The 17,336-nt window shown below is 36.5% G+C and overlaps 2 protein-coding genes across 3 annotated transcripts in view; both read left to right on the forward strand.

Moving 5' to 3' along the window:
• The first annotated feature begins 1,247 nt into the window (after positions 1 to 1,247).
• tubgcp5 (tubulin, gamma complex associated protein 5) lies at positions 1,248 to 8,332 on the forward strand. The gene is made up of 10 exons (XM_042484111.1): positions 1,248 to 1,309; positions 1,359 to 1,547; positions 1,659 to 1,841; positions 1,962 to 2,046; positions 2,834 to 2,954; positions 3,100 to 3,251; positions 4,227 to 4,352; positions 5,753 to 5,841; positions 7,594 to 7,695; positions 7,838 to 8,332. The coding sequence occupies exons 1-10, from the start codon at positions 1,248 to 1,250 to the stop codon at positions 7,920 to 7,922; spliced, it is 1,194 nt and encodes a 397-aa protein (XP_042340045.1). The 3' UTR covers positions 7,923 to 8,332.
• Positions 8,333 to 8,889: 557 nt separating this feature from the next.
• cyfip1 (cytoplasmic FMR1 interacting protein 1) overlaps positions 8,890 to 17,336 on the forward strand; it is a 39,549-nt gene continuing 31,102 nt past the window's right edge. The window contains exons 1-2 of one of the 2 annotated variants that reach the window (XM_042483658.1): positions 8,890 to 9,134; positions 16,918 to 17,035. In XM_042483658.1, the coding sequence (XP_042339592.1) occupies positions 16,919 to 17,035 (117 nt within the window). In that variant the 5' untranslated portion in view covers positions 8,890 to 9,134; position 16,918. Of the gene's footprint in view, positions 9,135 to 16,914; positions 17,036 to 17,336 lie in introns of both variants that reach the window. The other variant, XM_042483657.1, reaches the window with a different exon arrangement.

Here is a 17,336-nt window from a genome sequence, read left to right on the forward strand (position 1 = left end):
AGGGGAGATGAATAAATGAATAAATAAATAGATAAACATATATAGAAATAAAAAGATAAATAAATAAATAAAAAACTATATAGAAGGAACAAATAAATAGGTGGGTAAAAAGAAAAAAGGGGGTGGTAAGTTACAAAAAAAGGATAATAAAGTGTAAGAGTGACTTTATATTTATGTCTAACAATGTAAAATAAAAAAAGCCAACACCATTTTGGCTACGTTTGCCATCATCAGGGTGTCTGCAGGGCCTAAAATGTCATAAATTAAATTTTATAAATATAAGGCTTTAAAGTAATTAAATTGTCTTAAATTTGAATTTGAAGGATTTATTTTATTTATCCATCTCTTTATTTATTTTATTTAATTTTTTAAAAAAATGATTTCTAGCTCTTTTGCATGAAAGTCCACATTTCTGATGTCACAAATCTGTCAGACTACCACTAAACTTAATACTGACTTTTTACTTTATAATTGCACTTACCTGTTGGTGAAATGTAGATTAACATAACTCACACTAATATCCATATTCCTACATGAAGCTTAACTCGGCACAGAGCCACACAAACTGTACACTGATTACTTACCTAAAAAAAAAAAAAAAGATCTTAAAAAGATTGAGTTCAGGTGCATGATACCTGCAGACCCCCGTCTTTGCACAAAATGTTGCCTCCTTTGTGACGCCCCATATAGATGATCTTGGTAAATGGACCACTCAAAGCGCTTTAACACGTCACATTCACCGATTCACACACACATTCACACACTGGTGACTAAGGCTACCGTACATGGTGCCATCTGCTACTCACTAACTACTCACACACACACACACACACGCACACACGCTCCGATGTGCAGCATCAGGAGCAGTTTGGGGTTCAGTCTCTTGCCCAAGGATACTTCGACATGTTGCTGGAGGAGCGAGGGGTCAAACCGCTGACCTTTAGTTTAGAAGACGACCCGCTATACCTCTGAGCCACAGCCGCTATGACGTCACATGCACACACGAAAATCTGAAAATCATCCTATAGGGATGTTTTTTTGTGACCTAAAAGGTACTTTTCGTGTAGACAAAAGCCCAAAAGGCAGAGACAAAGCAAACAATGAAGCAAATAAAAACATTAGAAAAAAAAAAACAAACACTTTTGTAATCCACTGCTGTCATCCTTTCAAGAACAAAGCTTAGTGCTTCAATTTAGCAATCATTTCTATAAAGCCTTTTTACAGCTGCCGGTTTTATAATCTCTCAAATGGCGCTGTCTAAAGATTTCAGAGGGATTATGTGTGTTGTTTTTGTCCCAGACTTGTGTTGGTGAGTCCAGAGAGTTTAAAAGCTCTTTTCTGTGCACCCCCCCACCCAGGCTGTACTTGGAGCAGAGTGACTTCCACGAGCGTTTTTCTGGAGGCGACTTCATCGTGGACCGCTCATCTCAGTCTGTCACCTGCCAAACCTTTGAGCTCACGCTGCGCTCCTGCCTCTACCCCCACATCGAGCGGAGGTACATCGAGTGCTGCGGGAACCTCATGAAGACTCTGAAAAAAGACTACAGGTAAACATCACCCTTATATCAGCGAGAGCTTGTTTTTTAATTATTTAATGTAATTATTTATTTATTTTGTCCGAGCATATTAATCATTTGAGCTCCTCGATGTCTCCGCAGGCTGCTGGAATACCTCCAAGCTATGAGGAACTACTTTCTGCTGGAAGCTGGAGACACCATGTACGACTTTTACACGGCCATCTTTGACAAAGTGCAGGAGAAGGAGAGCTGGCAGCAGCTGTCTTTTCTCAACGTGCAGCTGCAGGAGGCGGTGGGACAGCGCTACCCTGAGGACAGCAGCAGGTACTACATCCCCATTCATCAGTCACCAATCAGATCTAAGTTGTGCTCTGATGATAAGAAAGTGCGTTTATTTTATTTGATCTAAAAGTCAATATTTTTTCATCACTTCATATTTTAAAGGTTGTCGATCTTCTTGGAGGCCATCGACCCAGCCAGGAAAAAACATCCTGTGAATAATCTTGAAGTGCTCACCCTGAGTTACAAGGTAAGAAGGCTGTACATTTTGTTTATGCTTTTTCAAAGTGGCATGTTGATGTTTACTTATTTTACTGTCCACTGTGAGGATAAAAAAAAATGATGTTAGTGTCATAAATAAATAATACATATGTAAATAAATAAAATAATTTAATAAGCGCAGATATAACAAAGTGCATTAAAAAAACAAAAGCAGAAATACAAATAAACAGAAATGTACAGAAATAAATGTATGGTATTTATTTATCTTTGCCTGCTTTAATTATCAGATATTATCAATTGGTTTTTGCATTTATATAAAAATCCCCCTAATTAGTGTAGCATTTATTACTTCATTTCTTATGTATTTATTTCAGTATTTATTTCTTCTTTCATTTATTTGTTTTTCTCAGAATTTATTGAGACCCGCATGTTATTTATTCTTTTATTAGTTTATTTCTCCCTTAATTTATTTCTGTGTTTATTTGTACATTTATTTACTTATTTTACTCACAGCTATGAAGGATGAAAAATGACATAAGCATTATAAAATAAATAAATATATATGCAAATAAAGAAACAAATTCAAAAGAAAAACAGAAATAAATGTAAAAAAAGAGAAATAAATTTAAGATATTTATTTATGTATGCCTTGTTTGATTATCTTTCTTTCTTTCTTTCTTTATCCATTTATCTAGAAATTGTGTATTTATTTATGTATTTATTTAAGCATTTATTCAGTCTTTTATTTATTTTTCTGTGTATTTTTTTAGATCTTTATTTATGTAAACATTTATTGATTGATTGATACTCCACAGGTTCCCTGGCCTGTCGACATTGTGATCAGCTCCGAGTGTCAGAAGATCTACAATCAAGTGTTTCTCCTGCTGCTGCAGATCAAATGGGCCAAATACAGTTTGGACACAGTTCGGTTCAGCGGTATGACTTACTGTTGCACTTTTTAATCAGCATAATGAGCTGAATTCTTCAAAATAAATTGTTAATATGTGAAAATAACTCGATCATGCCTGAATATGCTCAGGATACGGAGCATCCTGCCAGTAAACATGTTTGTTTCTGACAGATTTCACAGACATCACAAAGAAACTGGAAGGAGCTCTGGCTGAGGAAGTAAAAGTCAAGGAGCCTATAAATCAGCAGATTCACCGGATGTGTCTGCTGAGGGTCAAACTGATGCACTTTGTCAACAGCCTCCACAACTACATTATGACCAGAGTGAGTCACGGCGCAGACCTTTTTCACATTAAGCTTAATAGACTCCAGAAGTGTCACTAATGACATTTAAAATCGTCAAAACCAGATACCAAAGCAGCTAAATGGAATTTCAATGATCAATGATTTTATTATTTACACACATGCTTTTCCTGTGAAAGGTCAAAATGTCTTCCACGGAAAAGCACGCATGTTTGTATTTCTCCTTTTATTTTTTCAAGAGAACATACAGAAATAAACGGGTAAATAATTCTCATTTCTCCATTTGAGTTCCTCCAGTCTAACCAGACACATCAGTTCAACTTAATTTTGGCTGAAAAAAAAAAGTTTCCAGGATGTCATGAATTTTAGTCAAAAAAGGAACCAAAGAGGGACACTTCCAAAGATGTGGAAGTGATTTGCGTCTCTTCCAACTAAATTCTCTCCAGGATGGCGAGCTCGTTTTCCATTGTTGTCTAAATATTTCTTCCCATTCCTCGTGTGTGATCATCAGATCACCCTCTCGTACTCATTTTGTTTTTACTTTAAGTGTATTTTCATTATTATGTTGTTGAAGGTCCAGGTATAATTTTAAAATAACCTTTTTATAGGGTTTGCTCTCATACGCTCCAATAAATATTTGGATCAGTTTGTTTACTATAGTCGCGTTTTTCTTGCATATAAGTATTTTCAAATAGAAAAACAAGATTATATATAACCAGTATAGTATCATTGTTAAAAGACCATATACATGGGGTTTTAGATGTTTTCAACCGTTATTTCCACATTTGTTTTATAACTTTATATTTTTAACCGACCAGTTTTCAAAGTTGTATTCGGCAGTTACGGTTCGCTGCAGATACGAGATTTGAAAAGTCACATGGGTACATTGCAGCAGGAAAATACACAGATTTGATTAAAACCACTTGTATGGTCCTTTAAATTGAAATCCGAAAATCTGAATACAATCTGAATTTTGTCTACATCGTCTCCTGTCAGATTCTGCACAGCACGGGACTGGAGTTTCAGCACCAGGTACAGGAAGCAAAAGACCTGGACCAGCTGATCAAGATCCACTACAGATATCTGGCTACTATTCATGACCGATGTCTACTGAGGGAGAAGGTAAACAACACTGACAGGAGAGAAAAGGTTTAGGTTTTGCATCCTCTGATCATTCTCCAGAAAAAAGCGATAAGAATCATTCATAAGGTTGGATATCTAGATCACACTAACACATTATTTATAAAGTCAAAATTAATAAAAATTCATGATATTGTGGAACTATAAACAGCACAAATAATAATTTATAACATTAATAACTACCATTCAAAGGTTTTCTGTGATCGAGATGGAGGTTATATTCTGAGGGGAAATTCTTTGTTTTCCCATTTTTAATTTTTTTTAAATAATAAAGTTGGACAAGCATGTGCAGCACAATATCTTGGAAAAGTCTTTGAGTAATTCATGGTTTAAAATTTGGCCCGTATAAAATGCTGGATTCAAAACTCAGTTCCAGGAAAATATCCACGGGCGGTAAGAAACAATGAGCAAAATAGATAAATAAAATAAATAAATGAATAAATAAAACATAAAGAATTGGTAGAATAATAATATTAATAGAGTACAGATAGAAATTAGATAAAAATGTGGATGACTTAAAATTGCAGTGTTCATATGCATATTCCTAAAATAAATAGTAGATAAAAGCATACTAAATAAATGGTATCCAGCTCATTCACTTTTGCTCACATTCTGTGTTTTCACATTCATACAATTCTTCACTCTTAGGAGACTGAGGGGAAACTCTAACTTTAAATTCACAGGCTGCACACAACAAAGAAAGGTGTTTGTATTTAATCTGTGGTGGAATATTATGGAATAGATTAAAGACTGAGTTAAAGCATGTTCAAGCATGAAACAATTTAAAAAAACATATAAAGATATGATTTTTTTGTAGATAAATGGGCAAAACAGGGGGTTGACATTTTATTTTTTTTTCTATCTTCTGCACTTTTTTTTTTCCTTTTCTAAATAACGATGTAAATATGTTGCACATAGAATATTGTATAGGAATTTCTGTTTTGTATAAAATGGAAGTGACGCGTTTTATTTTTCATTAACTGATGGAGAAGGGGTGGGATTTAATAAGTCTTTACTTCCTCACACTCCTTTTCAGATGTTTGTGTATATACAAAAAAACATATCCTTTTTTTTTTCATTCTATAATATGTTTTAACATAGACGAAATAAAGTCCAAATCAGGATCTGGTTGAGGGCACTTTTTTTAATGCTAAACAACACTTCAGTGTCAGCAGTTTTTTCGTAGCTGAAGCGGCTCTGAAACCTCACTGTAACACATCACACCCCTGTGAAATCTTTTTTATCATATAATCTTGTTATCTTGTTGAGTCATTGTATTAAACGTTCAGACTGATGCAGCAGGCAGGGCGAGTTTTTCCTACATGCATTTACAACACTAATCGTGCTCACTTTTTTTGTTCGATGCTGTTGTGTTTTCTCAGGTCAGTTTTGTGAAGGAAGCAATAATGAAGGTTCTCAATCTGGTCCTCATCTTCTCTGACCGCTGGCAAGCTGGATTCGGAGCCTGGAAGTAAGAGCTTTTTACGCAGCCTCTCTGGGTCACATGGCAGAGAAAAAAATTGATTTATAAAAACTTGATGTGTAAATCTGTGTAAATGGATGTGTAAATCTGTGCACGCTGGTTTGTATCCGGTTTTATATTGCAATGCAAACTTGAATGACACAGTGACTAGATTTGCAAAATCGTTAACACTTTCCTTCATCAATTATGGGTAAAATTTACAGTGGATTAAGTGATATTTGATAAAGCATAGAATTGATAGATTAATTATTATCATCCTTAGTAGCAACCCGTTTTACAAAATATAGGCAATAATCATTCTGTTTGTTGGTGTAGGATTTATGGCTGCGACATGTTCCTATTTCACCTGATGTGAGTTTTTTAGGTTTTTAGGGTGTTGGAAATACCATAGTTGGAATTATTTAGGTTTTTTTTTATTCATAGAGCAAATAGTAAACACAAAAACCATAGTTTATGTGAGGGAATGGAAAAAAGTTTCATTCCAAGAGATCCAGTGAGATCTGTGATCACATAACGGAAACGGTTCAAAAAGAAGTTTATCTTTATAAAAAAATACCCAAACATGCATATTTGTGTTTATAGAGATCCCAAAATCACCGGATAAAATTGGTTTAGATGGCAGTGACTATTTTAAGATTGGCTGTGTTTTTCATGGACAAACCCAGCTAGCGGGAACATTCCCACAACATTGGCTAAAGTTACCTTCAAGCTGCAATATAGTTTATAAAAACATTTTAATCTAATGTTCAAAGAATGTTTTAAGGATGTTATCATTTCAAATAGTATCTCCTATAAGGTTCAATGCTGAAAGATGTGATGTTTTAACTTCAGCATTTTGAGAACGCTTTGTTGATGTTGAGCGGTGACAGATCATTGAATGTTCCCACAATGTTACATGAGAACAAAGGAAGAACATTTTAAAAGCAACATTCAGAAAATGTTATTGGGGCCTGAGATTACAGAACATTTTTAATGAAAATGTAATGTAATATGTTAACAATGAAAAAAATTTTGTTTTTTTTTTTTTTAATGTTTTTAGAGAATGTTGCCCTAACTTTAAGATGAACGTTCTGGGAACGAAAAGAAAACTTGCTTTAGAAAACATTACTAAAACATTAAAATGTGCCATTCTCAGAATGTTTTCAGAACCAAAAATTACTAGCTGGGAATGTCTGCTACCCAATCAAAGGGTACCATGACACACAGATTGAGAATCAAGGGCATAGTTTTCAAATGCGTTTGCACAGATTTACACATTAAGTTTTTTTCCAACCACGTGACCCCATAAGGACTCTGTAAATTTCATATAAACTTAAAGAAATGTGTGTTTTGTATCTGTAAAGTAACAATATCAGTGCACACATATAGTGTTTGAAGTCATGTTTTGTGGTGAATTTGTTTCATTTCACCACACATTTCATTTTTCCTATTTTTTTTTTTATGCGGACAACACATTAATTAACATTTCTGTAGATGTGCCACTTTTAGCCTCAACTGTAGTCCTTCAGCAAGATGTTTTGAATTTTATAAAATGATAAAATTCACATAACAACGGCAGCAGGAGGCCATAAAGACAGTAACAACAAAGAGGAACTCCTAAGACAGACGGTTAAAAGATTCACATACATGTTTACATTCTTATGTATTTTTAATACTTATACTATTATTATTATTTGCACTGATGTAGCTTTTTGGACAAGCCTGTTTGTATCTAAATATTGTGTGATCTGTCTCTTCCAGGATTGAGTCCATTGATAAAATGGAATCAGATTTCAAAAACTGTCACATGTTCCTCGTGACGATACTCAAACAAGGCTGTATGTCGCGGCTCCTTCCCTCATTGTGAGTGAAAACAGTGATCCAGGCCTCGAAATTTATAATAAACTACGTCATATTGATATTCTGCCAGTACATTCATGATAGACCTTATGCAAAGATCGCAATAATGAACAAGAAGTAATCTGGTGTTTTTCCTCCTGTACAGTGGAGTCTCTGGCCCTCTCTCTGATGGCAGGATTCGAGCAGTGCTGAGGATCTGTGCATGTGTCTTTTTTGATGTGATGGACTGAACTCCACTGTTTGCTTCTGTGTCTCGTTGCTGTCTGCTCTCTGACTGCTGTCGTTGTTCACGATGATGTGCAACATATGATGTCATTATCTGTTCCGACTGTCAGAGATGGACTCGGACTGCGCTATGTTGGGGGATCATTTGTGTCTTTTTTAGACCCATAATCCTCAAACTTCTTGTGAACAGTTGCTTCTATATTTAAAAATGTGTAACTTTTGTACATTTTTTAAGGCACTGTTGTATTGATTGTAAATAATGTGTACATATGAAACACAATGACTATTGCACAATGTTGTAGGTATGTACCAAGATGTTATTCACCATAATATAACACTGCTTTATAATAAAAGATTGTAGCGCTGACGATGTAATCAGTTAATTTGATGATTTTTTTTTGCAACAAAAACTAAAAGGTGGCAAGAAAAATTATGGTTATTTAAAAAGTATCCAAACAATGGGGAAAATGTCCAGAAAGCTATATTGATTATAATTTCATATTTGAAATTATGTGACTAAACAAATACGATAGTGTATATATATATGTGTGTGTGTGTGTGTGTGTGTGTGTATATATATATATATGTATGTGTGTGTGTATATATATATATGTATATTTTTTAAACAATCAGGTTTTTGTTTTGTTTTTGGTTTTTGTAACTTTTTTTTTGCTCATTTTTGGGGTTTGTCTATTAAGTTACTTTTGTGCCTTCCTCCCATGTTTTTTTATTTATTTATTTATTTTTAATAAAACCAGTTTGCTCAGGTTTAAAGGGTTGATATAATTGTAAAGAAAGTCGGGTCCGTGTCCCATGCGTGTATGGGGTGTTGAGCGGGTTGAGCGGGTAGTGCGTGTATGGGGTGTTGAACGGGTCGTGTGTGTGGGCACCAATCACCCTCCGTACCCTCGGGGCAGACTGCATTCCTTTGACTCGAGCTCTCCTCCGCGGTGTCCCTCCCTGGTGGAGGCGGACAGCACCGCAGCCCCGAGCCGAGTTTCCTGTTGAGTTTCCCTGTTTGAGGGACAGGAACTCCCTGCTCGGCTTCCCTCCCCCGCCCATGATAATAACACCGACCGAGGAAAGATTCCTCCGGCCGACGACCGACAAAACAAATAACTTGGATTGAGTCGTCAGAGGGATTTCGACTAAATGGCGCTGTAGTTTCGTAAGAAAAAAAAACGGACAACTTTTTCCTCGTTAACCAACAACTCCGGGTGAGTAGAAATGATTGATTGCGAAGTTCAGTGTGTGTGAAGTTAACACGGAGGAGAAAAAGTTAAGCTTCACTGCTCGCGTGTCGCCATTTCTTAACGTTTTCTCGTTAAGTTTGACCGTTAAAAGCCGTTTTTAACAGTTATGAGCGCGAGGACGTTAACAGCTTGTTGCTCAGTTAAGCCATTTTCCTGCTCACAGGCCCGAGCTGCGGCTAATCTCAGGCCACGGCAACGAGCAGGGATACACTGCCATTACACCCACTTACATGTCGGTGAGCAGCGCTTTTTAAACACCAAAAAGACTCACTTTTATCAGAGTTTTATCGCTCTCAACTTTATTGTTTTTAGAAGATTGTATCACTAGTTGTGAGTAGGAGTTCGGAGTTTTTGTGTCCATCAGGTGTGATAGCCGCAGTGTGATAGACGTTGATGCAGTAAAAGTCACATTTTTACACTTTTAATAAAGATAACTGACTGCCAGTGTGTGTATAGTGTGGAATTAAGTCGTTATTTTGGGGGGAATTTCTTTTCTTTTGTTCCTTTGGGAATTACTGTAATAGGATAGTTGCGTTCAGGAACCAGACTGTACTTCCCACACCCTCTTAATGATGCGTTCACTGACCAGCCGCTCAATCCTAAAAACTAATTTTAGGGTCCAAAGATTATCAACCTGGTCGATTACTGGGACCGATATTTGGCATTTTGATGATTATCTGTAGCGGTATTTTACATAATGATTGACGATAAAAATGATTTAATAAGAGCAAAGAAAGCATCATCATGGGATGAACTTTTACTTTGTAAAACCTTAGGGAGCTATTTTTGTTTATTTATTATTTAAATTTTCACTAGACTTTATTAAAAAAGTTGCTGAGAATTTGTTTACGACGTTGAACGTTTCAGTTTTGATTAAACATTTGCTAAAGGGATTTAAACAAAGTTGTGTGTTGGAGTTTGTTATATTACAAGTTATAAATATTTACAGAAAGATTTTCATTTTTATTGTATATGCATTTTGCTTCCAAATATCGGTTATTGCACTCATTACCTACTTATGATCCGTATCGATATCGACCCTGAAAAAACAATATCAGTCAACCCCTAATTATTTTTTTTACAACCAATTAAACTGGAGATAATTCATTCACGTAATCGATTAATAGCGTGACCTTATAAACATTAACAAAAGCTGTTTAAGATGCCCATTGTAATTTGGTAGATCCCAAAGTGAAGTCCTTAACCCTTAAAGCCCGCTGTAATATTATTCATACTCTCACTGCTCTGTGCACAAAATGCGCTTCTTAAAATCAGGCTATAAAAATATTATACATTAATATAATTTTCTACTTTTATTGAGTTATTTTTTGATCATCATCAGTCCTAATCATAAATAACAAATATTCATAAATTTTCTGAATTTTAACCCTTTACATACCTTTTTATTTTTGTCATAATGGTGCTATGTCTTTAGATAAAGACAGACAAACAAAATTGAATTATTTTCAATATACTACATGCAGAGCAGATTTTTGTGGTTATCACATCCTGAGATGTGTTACTGATTTTCTGCAGCATTGATTGTGATAGTGCTCCCAGTGGAAATAACATGTATTTTCTCCATATGCCAAATGTGGTAAAAAAAAAAGAACTAATACAGTGCATGTTTTTATGCTTTGATGACTGTGGGATCAAAAATTGCGGTTTGAATGGGTTTCAATGGCACATTTTCTTGCACTTCTATTATGAATGTAACAACTTTGTTGCCACGGTGTATGTTAGACTCATTGAATGAGCTGAGCTGGAAATTCCAGGATTACACAAAAATACACAACACTGGCAAAATGTATGTCTTATGTGTGAACACAGCCAAAATTATCAAAAAAATGAAGATTGAAAAGTCTGTAAATTGCCAAACAGTCCCTAAGAGTTAATTTTGTCTGGCAACTGCTGCATCCACTGTCAGTCAAACCTGGAAACGTGTGGTCTATGAATCAGATGAGGACTCTTTCACTTTATTGATCACTGCACTGCTTCAGTAGACTCAAAGTCAGCGGAGGACACAAGGGAAGGAAGGAAGGAGGGAGGATGATGAGGCGTGGTGATACTGTAGGTTTAACCGCATCAGCTGGTATTTTGGTGAAAGTGGTGCAGTTTTTTTTCTACCTGTGGTTGAATTTCTACTTCAAAGATGCTGCAAAGCCAATTTGTAGCAACACACATCAACAGACTCATTTTGCATACTGTTTATAGTAGAGCGGTGAAACCACTGAAACTGAAAAGTGGCTTTCCATTGCAACACTGTATCTGTGCTGAGCACTTAAAAATCTTTTTGAGCGAATGTAGATTTATTAAAAATACCCTTGACTGTTGCATTTAGCATTTTTAGCGAATGCTGTTGAGTTCAAGATGATACTGTAGGTTCTCTGGTGAACATTTGATGTGTCCATCGCCGACTGGACATTATGGAAGTATTATATTGAAGTGTGTGAACATAAACATTTTGGAGAAGTCATTTGTTTGCACTGACTTGTGAAAGAACTGAGATACATAGAGATTGAATTGATGCGTGGTAACGGTGGTGCGATATTCTGTAGAGTACGTGTGCTCACACCTTCATCTAGAAACGCGTCTATAACTTCCTTTCGGGAAACACTTTATGTGATGCAGCTAACTGATATAGTCACATGGTTTTCATTGCACCTATTTCGTTTTTTCTGTGTGCCAGTGTGCCAGTGTGCTGCAGGGCATTGATTGTTGAATCTGTTTCTCACTTCAGAGGAATAAAGCGGCTTCCTCCGTGTCTTCAGATGTGAAAGGATCCGTGATAAGTGTGATCTGCTGTTTTTTTTTTTAGCAGAGCTTGCAAAAGTGTCACACATTTAATCTCCAAATGAGTATTAAAAGCCCTGCTGCACCACACACTGACGTTTCTGCTGCTATGGCATTTATTCATTTCAAGTTCAAACAAATGACAAAAACAAATTTACACTTACTGGTAGGGGCACACGGCCCAGCATGTAGTTTTATTTTTATCTGCGGGTCAGCTGGACATTTCAAACATTTATCAATAACTTCCATCTTAACATCTGAATAACTTTCTATTGTCAGCATTTACCCATTCACTGTAGCTTCAATCACATGTTCATTACTGTTATCTCTTTAAGCTAACACATTTTGCTCTTAGGGGTCCTCTTCAGCCACAAGTGTTATTTATTTATTTTTCTCTGATGGCTTCATTTTCTGATTGTATCTAGTGACTCATGAGTAAAATCAGTGACTAGAAATAACCTTGAAAATAATTCAGAGCAGCAGAATTATAGGCTGCAGTAGCTCTTCTGCTTCCAGAATACTGTTAATATGCTGCTTACTCATGGCTGATGTTCGGGTTTGGACGGCTAGTCTTTTTTTTTTTTTTTTTAAACAACCGAAACCAGGGCAACTTTGACACATCACAACTAGTTAAAGTGGCTTAATTTAAGTGTCATCTTTCTGCCTGGTATATCGGCACAATTGTTCTTTTTGGGCTGATGCCGTTATTTAATTTAAAAGCTGCTATATGATGATACAGATGACGTGACGATATTATCCCATTTTCTGTCAGAAAGAATTGAATTGCTTTATATTTTTGAACTGTTGGTCAAATAAAACAATGTATTTGAAGATGTCACCTTGACGACAATATTGCACACTACTATTTTCTTAAATTTTTTGGCAAAACATATAATCAAGAAAGTAATGGGCAAATTATTAATAATGAAAATAATAGTTTGTTGCAGCTCTGGTCTTTTCTTTGGGTTTAATTGTCTCCTATTTTTTTCTTATTTTAGTTCTTCTTGTTTATTTCATAACACTTAAAGTCTCTTTATTGATGTTGTTATGATATCCTGTTTCATAAAGTCCTTCATGTGATTTCAAAAAGATCTTCGATGAATTGTTCGTGGCCTTAATATTTCTGTTTTGTGGTAGTGCCTTGTGTTTGCCCTCTGCTTGGCACACCTAGGTTACCTACTTGAGGCTGGTTTAAGCTCCTTATTGTGTAATTACAGCTGGAGCCTCACAAACACATGGTGCACGACTTCTGCAGTAGGCACACAACCTGGCAGACCAAATTAACTCTTTAAGAGGTGCATGACTTTTCTAATTTGTTCTTTGTGTGCCTCTTACAAGAGGAGACAAGCTCTACATATTGCAATCTTAACAGGAACTGTGCACTAAAACAAAAGCCACCAGGGTTCCTTATTTTATTAAAAGATGTGGTTTGTCTGCACAGTTTAAGTTGACCAGCAGTAGTTACTGTAGCATCTGTAAAAGATACCTCATGTTATTTTGTTTTATTTCCATACAGTTTTTGCAAAAATATATATTTTTTATATGCAGAATTGTGTGTTTATCCTCTTTATTTGTTACTTTCAGTTTCTCTGACATCAGCCGAAATGTTCATTGTCGTTTCCTGCGTTGAAGTGCTCGACATGCTAACACTGTCTGTGATTCATACTTCCCCGTTTTGTCTCTAAAATGACTGATCTGCAGTCTGTTACACTGCTTACTCGCCTGTTTGCAGTTCAGTTTGGCAAACTAAAAAAAGATGTCAGACTGAATCATTAATGAGACGGCTTCTGAAAACTGCTTTACATAGATAGCTCTTCCCATGTGACTTCCTTCCCTCTTTGAGAAATTGTGTTTTGCAATTAACCACACCTATTTTTACCCCATCTACTGTTAAATACATTGTTTTTTTAGAGTATACTTTGGCATTGTTATATTACTCACAGTGCTGCTTGAAAGAAGTAACACAATTTTAGTTTTGTTGATTCTGATAAGTGTTGATCTTCAGCTGTAATTTAACCCTTTGAAACCTGGACTGACACCAGTTTTCTTGTGCTGCATTCAGCCACCGTTCACAAGCATTTCAACTTCTGAAAAGTGAGCAAATTGGTGTGATTTCCTTCAAAAACACGGGGCAGAAAGCAATCAGCGATTTGGCAAAAAATGTCCCACAAAATGCAAAATATGTTTTATGCTATTGTTTAGATGATTTTCTTTGCCAATTTTGGTAGGTCTCAAAGGGTTAATTGTGTTAAACATTGGGTGGACAGTGTGTGAACTGTGCCATATATCATCAGGTTTGCATTTCCTGCACTTTTGCCCAGTACAGACCTAAACATCCTCAAATGCTCTTTAACCCAAAGAGTCAGCACTTAAAGCTCAGTCTTTGTGTCATTTCAGGTTCATTGTGCTGGAGCCAAAACAACAGAAACTGTGTCACAATCCCAGATTAGGAACTGGCTTGCATTGCTCACAATATTTATGAGGTGATAAATCAGTTTATCTGGGCTGTGATTTCCCAGGAAATGTCTTTCAGAAGCCTTAAAGCTGCCAAAATAACCAACCAAGCAACATTTCAGTCTTTGCCTCATTTCTGTGATCAAACGTGCAGCTGCCTTTTGTAACCTGACGCCATTGACTGTGGTCACTGTGCACACGCTCTGTGGAAATCGCATGCCTGCGCTTGCATTAAACATCCAGATCCTCTGTGTGTTTTGCATACCACCAGCTAAATAAATAATGAAAATATTTTGATGAAAGAAAAAATAATTCTTAGTAAAAAGGAGGTGAAGTCACAGGTCCTCCTCTTGCTCGCCTCTGGTCCAGTAACATCAAGTCAGTTTGTTTCGTCAGGCTTCCTGAAAAGCTGAAACACATTACATCCACTTCTGTGCACAGATAGAAACATCTGTTACTCTGCTGTTTCCAGTCAAACACCTTCAAATTTCAGATAAAATGGGCTAAAATTAGTGTTGTTTGTTTATTTGTACGGAACCGTCACGGTCCGGAGTCACGGTTCAGTTCACACATAATACATGGTACCTAGATTGATGCATGTAAAGTGGAAATAAAGGTTACAAGCACAAGTTTTGCCTAAAATCTTTAAGCTGTACGTTGTTGTCAACATGTGCTGATGTAAAATAAAGCTTATTGGCATGTGAGTCCGTCACACTATGTAGGGTTCCCACGGATCCTTAAAAACTCTATGTAAAAAATCTATGTAGAAAATTGTTTCTTTTCTTTCAGTTTTTTTTTTTTTTTAAAAGTGGTTTTAAATTTGATCCCAAGTGGCATTAAAACATTTAAAATTTAATTTTGTTAAGCAAAGCTGAGTGCAAATGTAGAGATGGAGCTGCAAGACCCATCTGCAGGTTTGCAGAAAACAACTACGGAGAGAGAGTTGTTTAGAGGATGAGGACTGTGGGGCGGTTTTGATCCTCTGTTGAAGGAGATGTGAATAAAAATACATTCAACATGCTAATGCACATTGATAGCATCGCCTAGATGTGCTGATCACTGGGTTGATAAATGTTTGGGTGTTTCACATGTTACCACCACTGACATCCAGTTGTTGAACATCTTAAAAGTGTCCTTGTATCCTGCTGCAGTCTTAATTATCTGGACCCTCTCGGCTTTGTACTCTGTGCTGTTCGATCAGAGCAGAGCAGGAGGGCTGTGACCTCCTCTGACCCCGGACCTGTGTGTGCACACACTGATGGCCGGGCTTTTGTGTTGGTGGTTAGTCGCTGCGGATTGTTTGACCTGCTGTCAAATCTGATTGCAATAGGTTTTTTGATTGTTTGGTGGCAGTGACGTCAGAAAATCAGCAGTCAGCAGCTGAGTGAGAATGCACACCAAAGCATACCACACCACTTACTGATACAGTACCATGTTATTTACATTTTGTTAAATTTTGTTGACTGTGTGCCATATGTTTTTGGTAGCTGTTGAGAAATGGGATAATACATTTTAACTATGGTATCTGCATCTGCTTCATTTGATTGAAATGTTTTGTATTTCAGTGTTTTTTCTTAGAATTATTTACATAAAACATCAATGAGGCAAAATGAGCATATATTTGCACAGTTTATGAAACTGCGCTGTTTTGCAATATTGCTGTGTTATCAGCGGTTTGCCTAAAGAACAAAACAATGACTCTGCACCATCTCTCTGTATCTAAACTAACCTGTCGAATGCATATCCTCAAATTTAGCATTTAGAAACTAGTAGTAGCCAGGACATCTGGGGAACTGAGTTTTTTTTATTACACATCATGTCTGTACACGTGCTAAGAGCATAAATGTTCAAGTTTGGAAAACGTGCATACTTTAACTATTGTCATATAGAGGAAGTATGTGCAGGAAAAATTGTAGAAAAAGGCAGATAGAGGTGGCAAGTCTGTTTTCAGCGGTGCAGCGGCCATGATTCAGCACCGACCTTGTTGCTTGTTGAGGCTGAGGCTGTTAAAAGCAGAGTGCAGACTGATAAGTGTTTACACAAAGAGGAAGCTAATGTGCTGTGTGAAGCTCCTTTTTAAAAGCACAGTTCAGAGGCAAAGGTGCTCTGTCTGCAGCTGCATTAATTTACTAGTTAGCTTCGGATTTTGGGTTTTAAGATGAAGTTCAGTTGAGTTTTCCACGCTTATCCTCCGATATGCCGCTCCCTCTGTGTCGTCCAGCGGCTCCAGCATTTTTCCTCCTCCTACTAAAAAGTTTTTCTCATGCCTTCCACTGTTACTTATGTTGTCAAACTGAAACAACTATACTATACTATAAACTACTATAACTAAAATTAGCAAACACAAAAAATGAATCCACAGTGCAGGAAGTCTGATCCGTCAGTCAGCTGATAATTGCTTGGGCATATAGGCTGCCATGTTGTGTTTAACAAGAGCTATAGGTCCTGTTTTTCCAGAGTACAGCTTTAACCATGATTGTTTTTGTCCTTTTTTCAGAAGCATGGCATCCACAGTGACTTTAGAGGATGCCCTGTCCAACGTGGACCTGTTGGAGGAGCTTCCGCTCCCGGACCAGCAGCCATGCATCGAGCCCCTCCCCTCTTCCGTCATGTTTCAGGTCAGTGCTGACAGCTGCGTTAGCCCACCGTCCAACCACCAGTCTACTCTGCAGTCTGATAACACACACTTCCTTTGTGGCATGCTGTTATTTATGATAATGCTCTTATATATATTTGCATATTTAAAATCGATAGCAAATGTAAAAAGTCTAGAAGGCCATAAGATTCTGGATAGATCATATTTATATATACTAAAATGCTCTGTTTGCTGCCTCTGAATAAAATACATTTAACACCATAAACTGTTGCACGTAATTAAGAACTGCAATGAGAACCAATACATAAAGCCATGAACAAAAA

Source organism: Plectropomus leopardus, chromosome 3 (assembly GCF_008729295.1).
Source record: "Plectropomus leopardus isolate mb chromosome 3, YSFRI_Pleo_2.0, whole genome shotgun sequence".
Classification (NCBI taxonomy): domain Eukaryota; kingdom Metazoa; phylum Chordata; class Actinopteri; order Perciformes; family Serranidae; genus Plectropomus; species Plectropomus leopardus.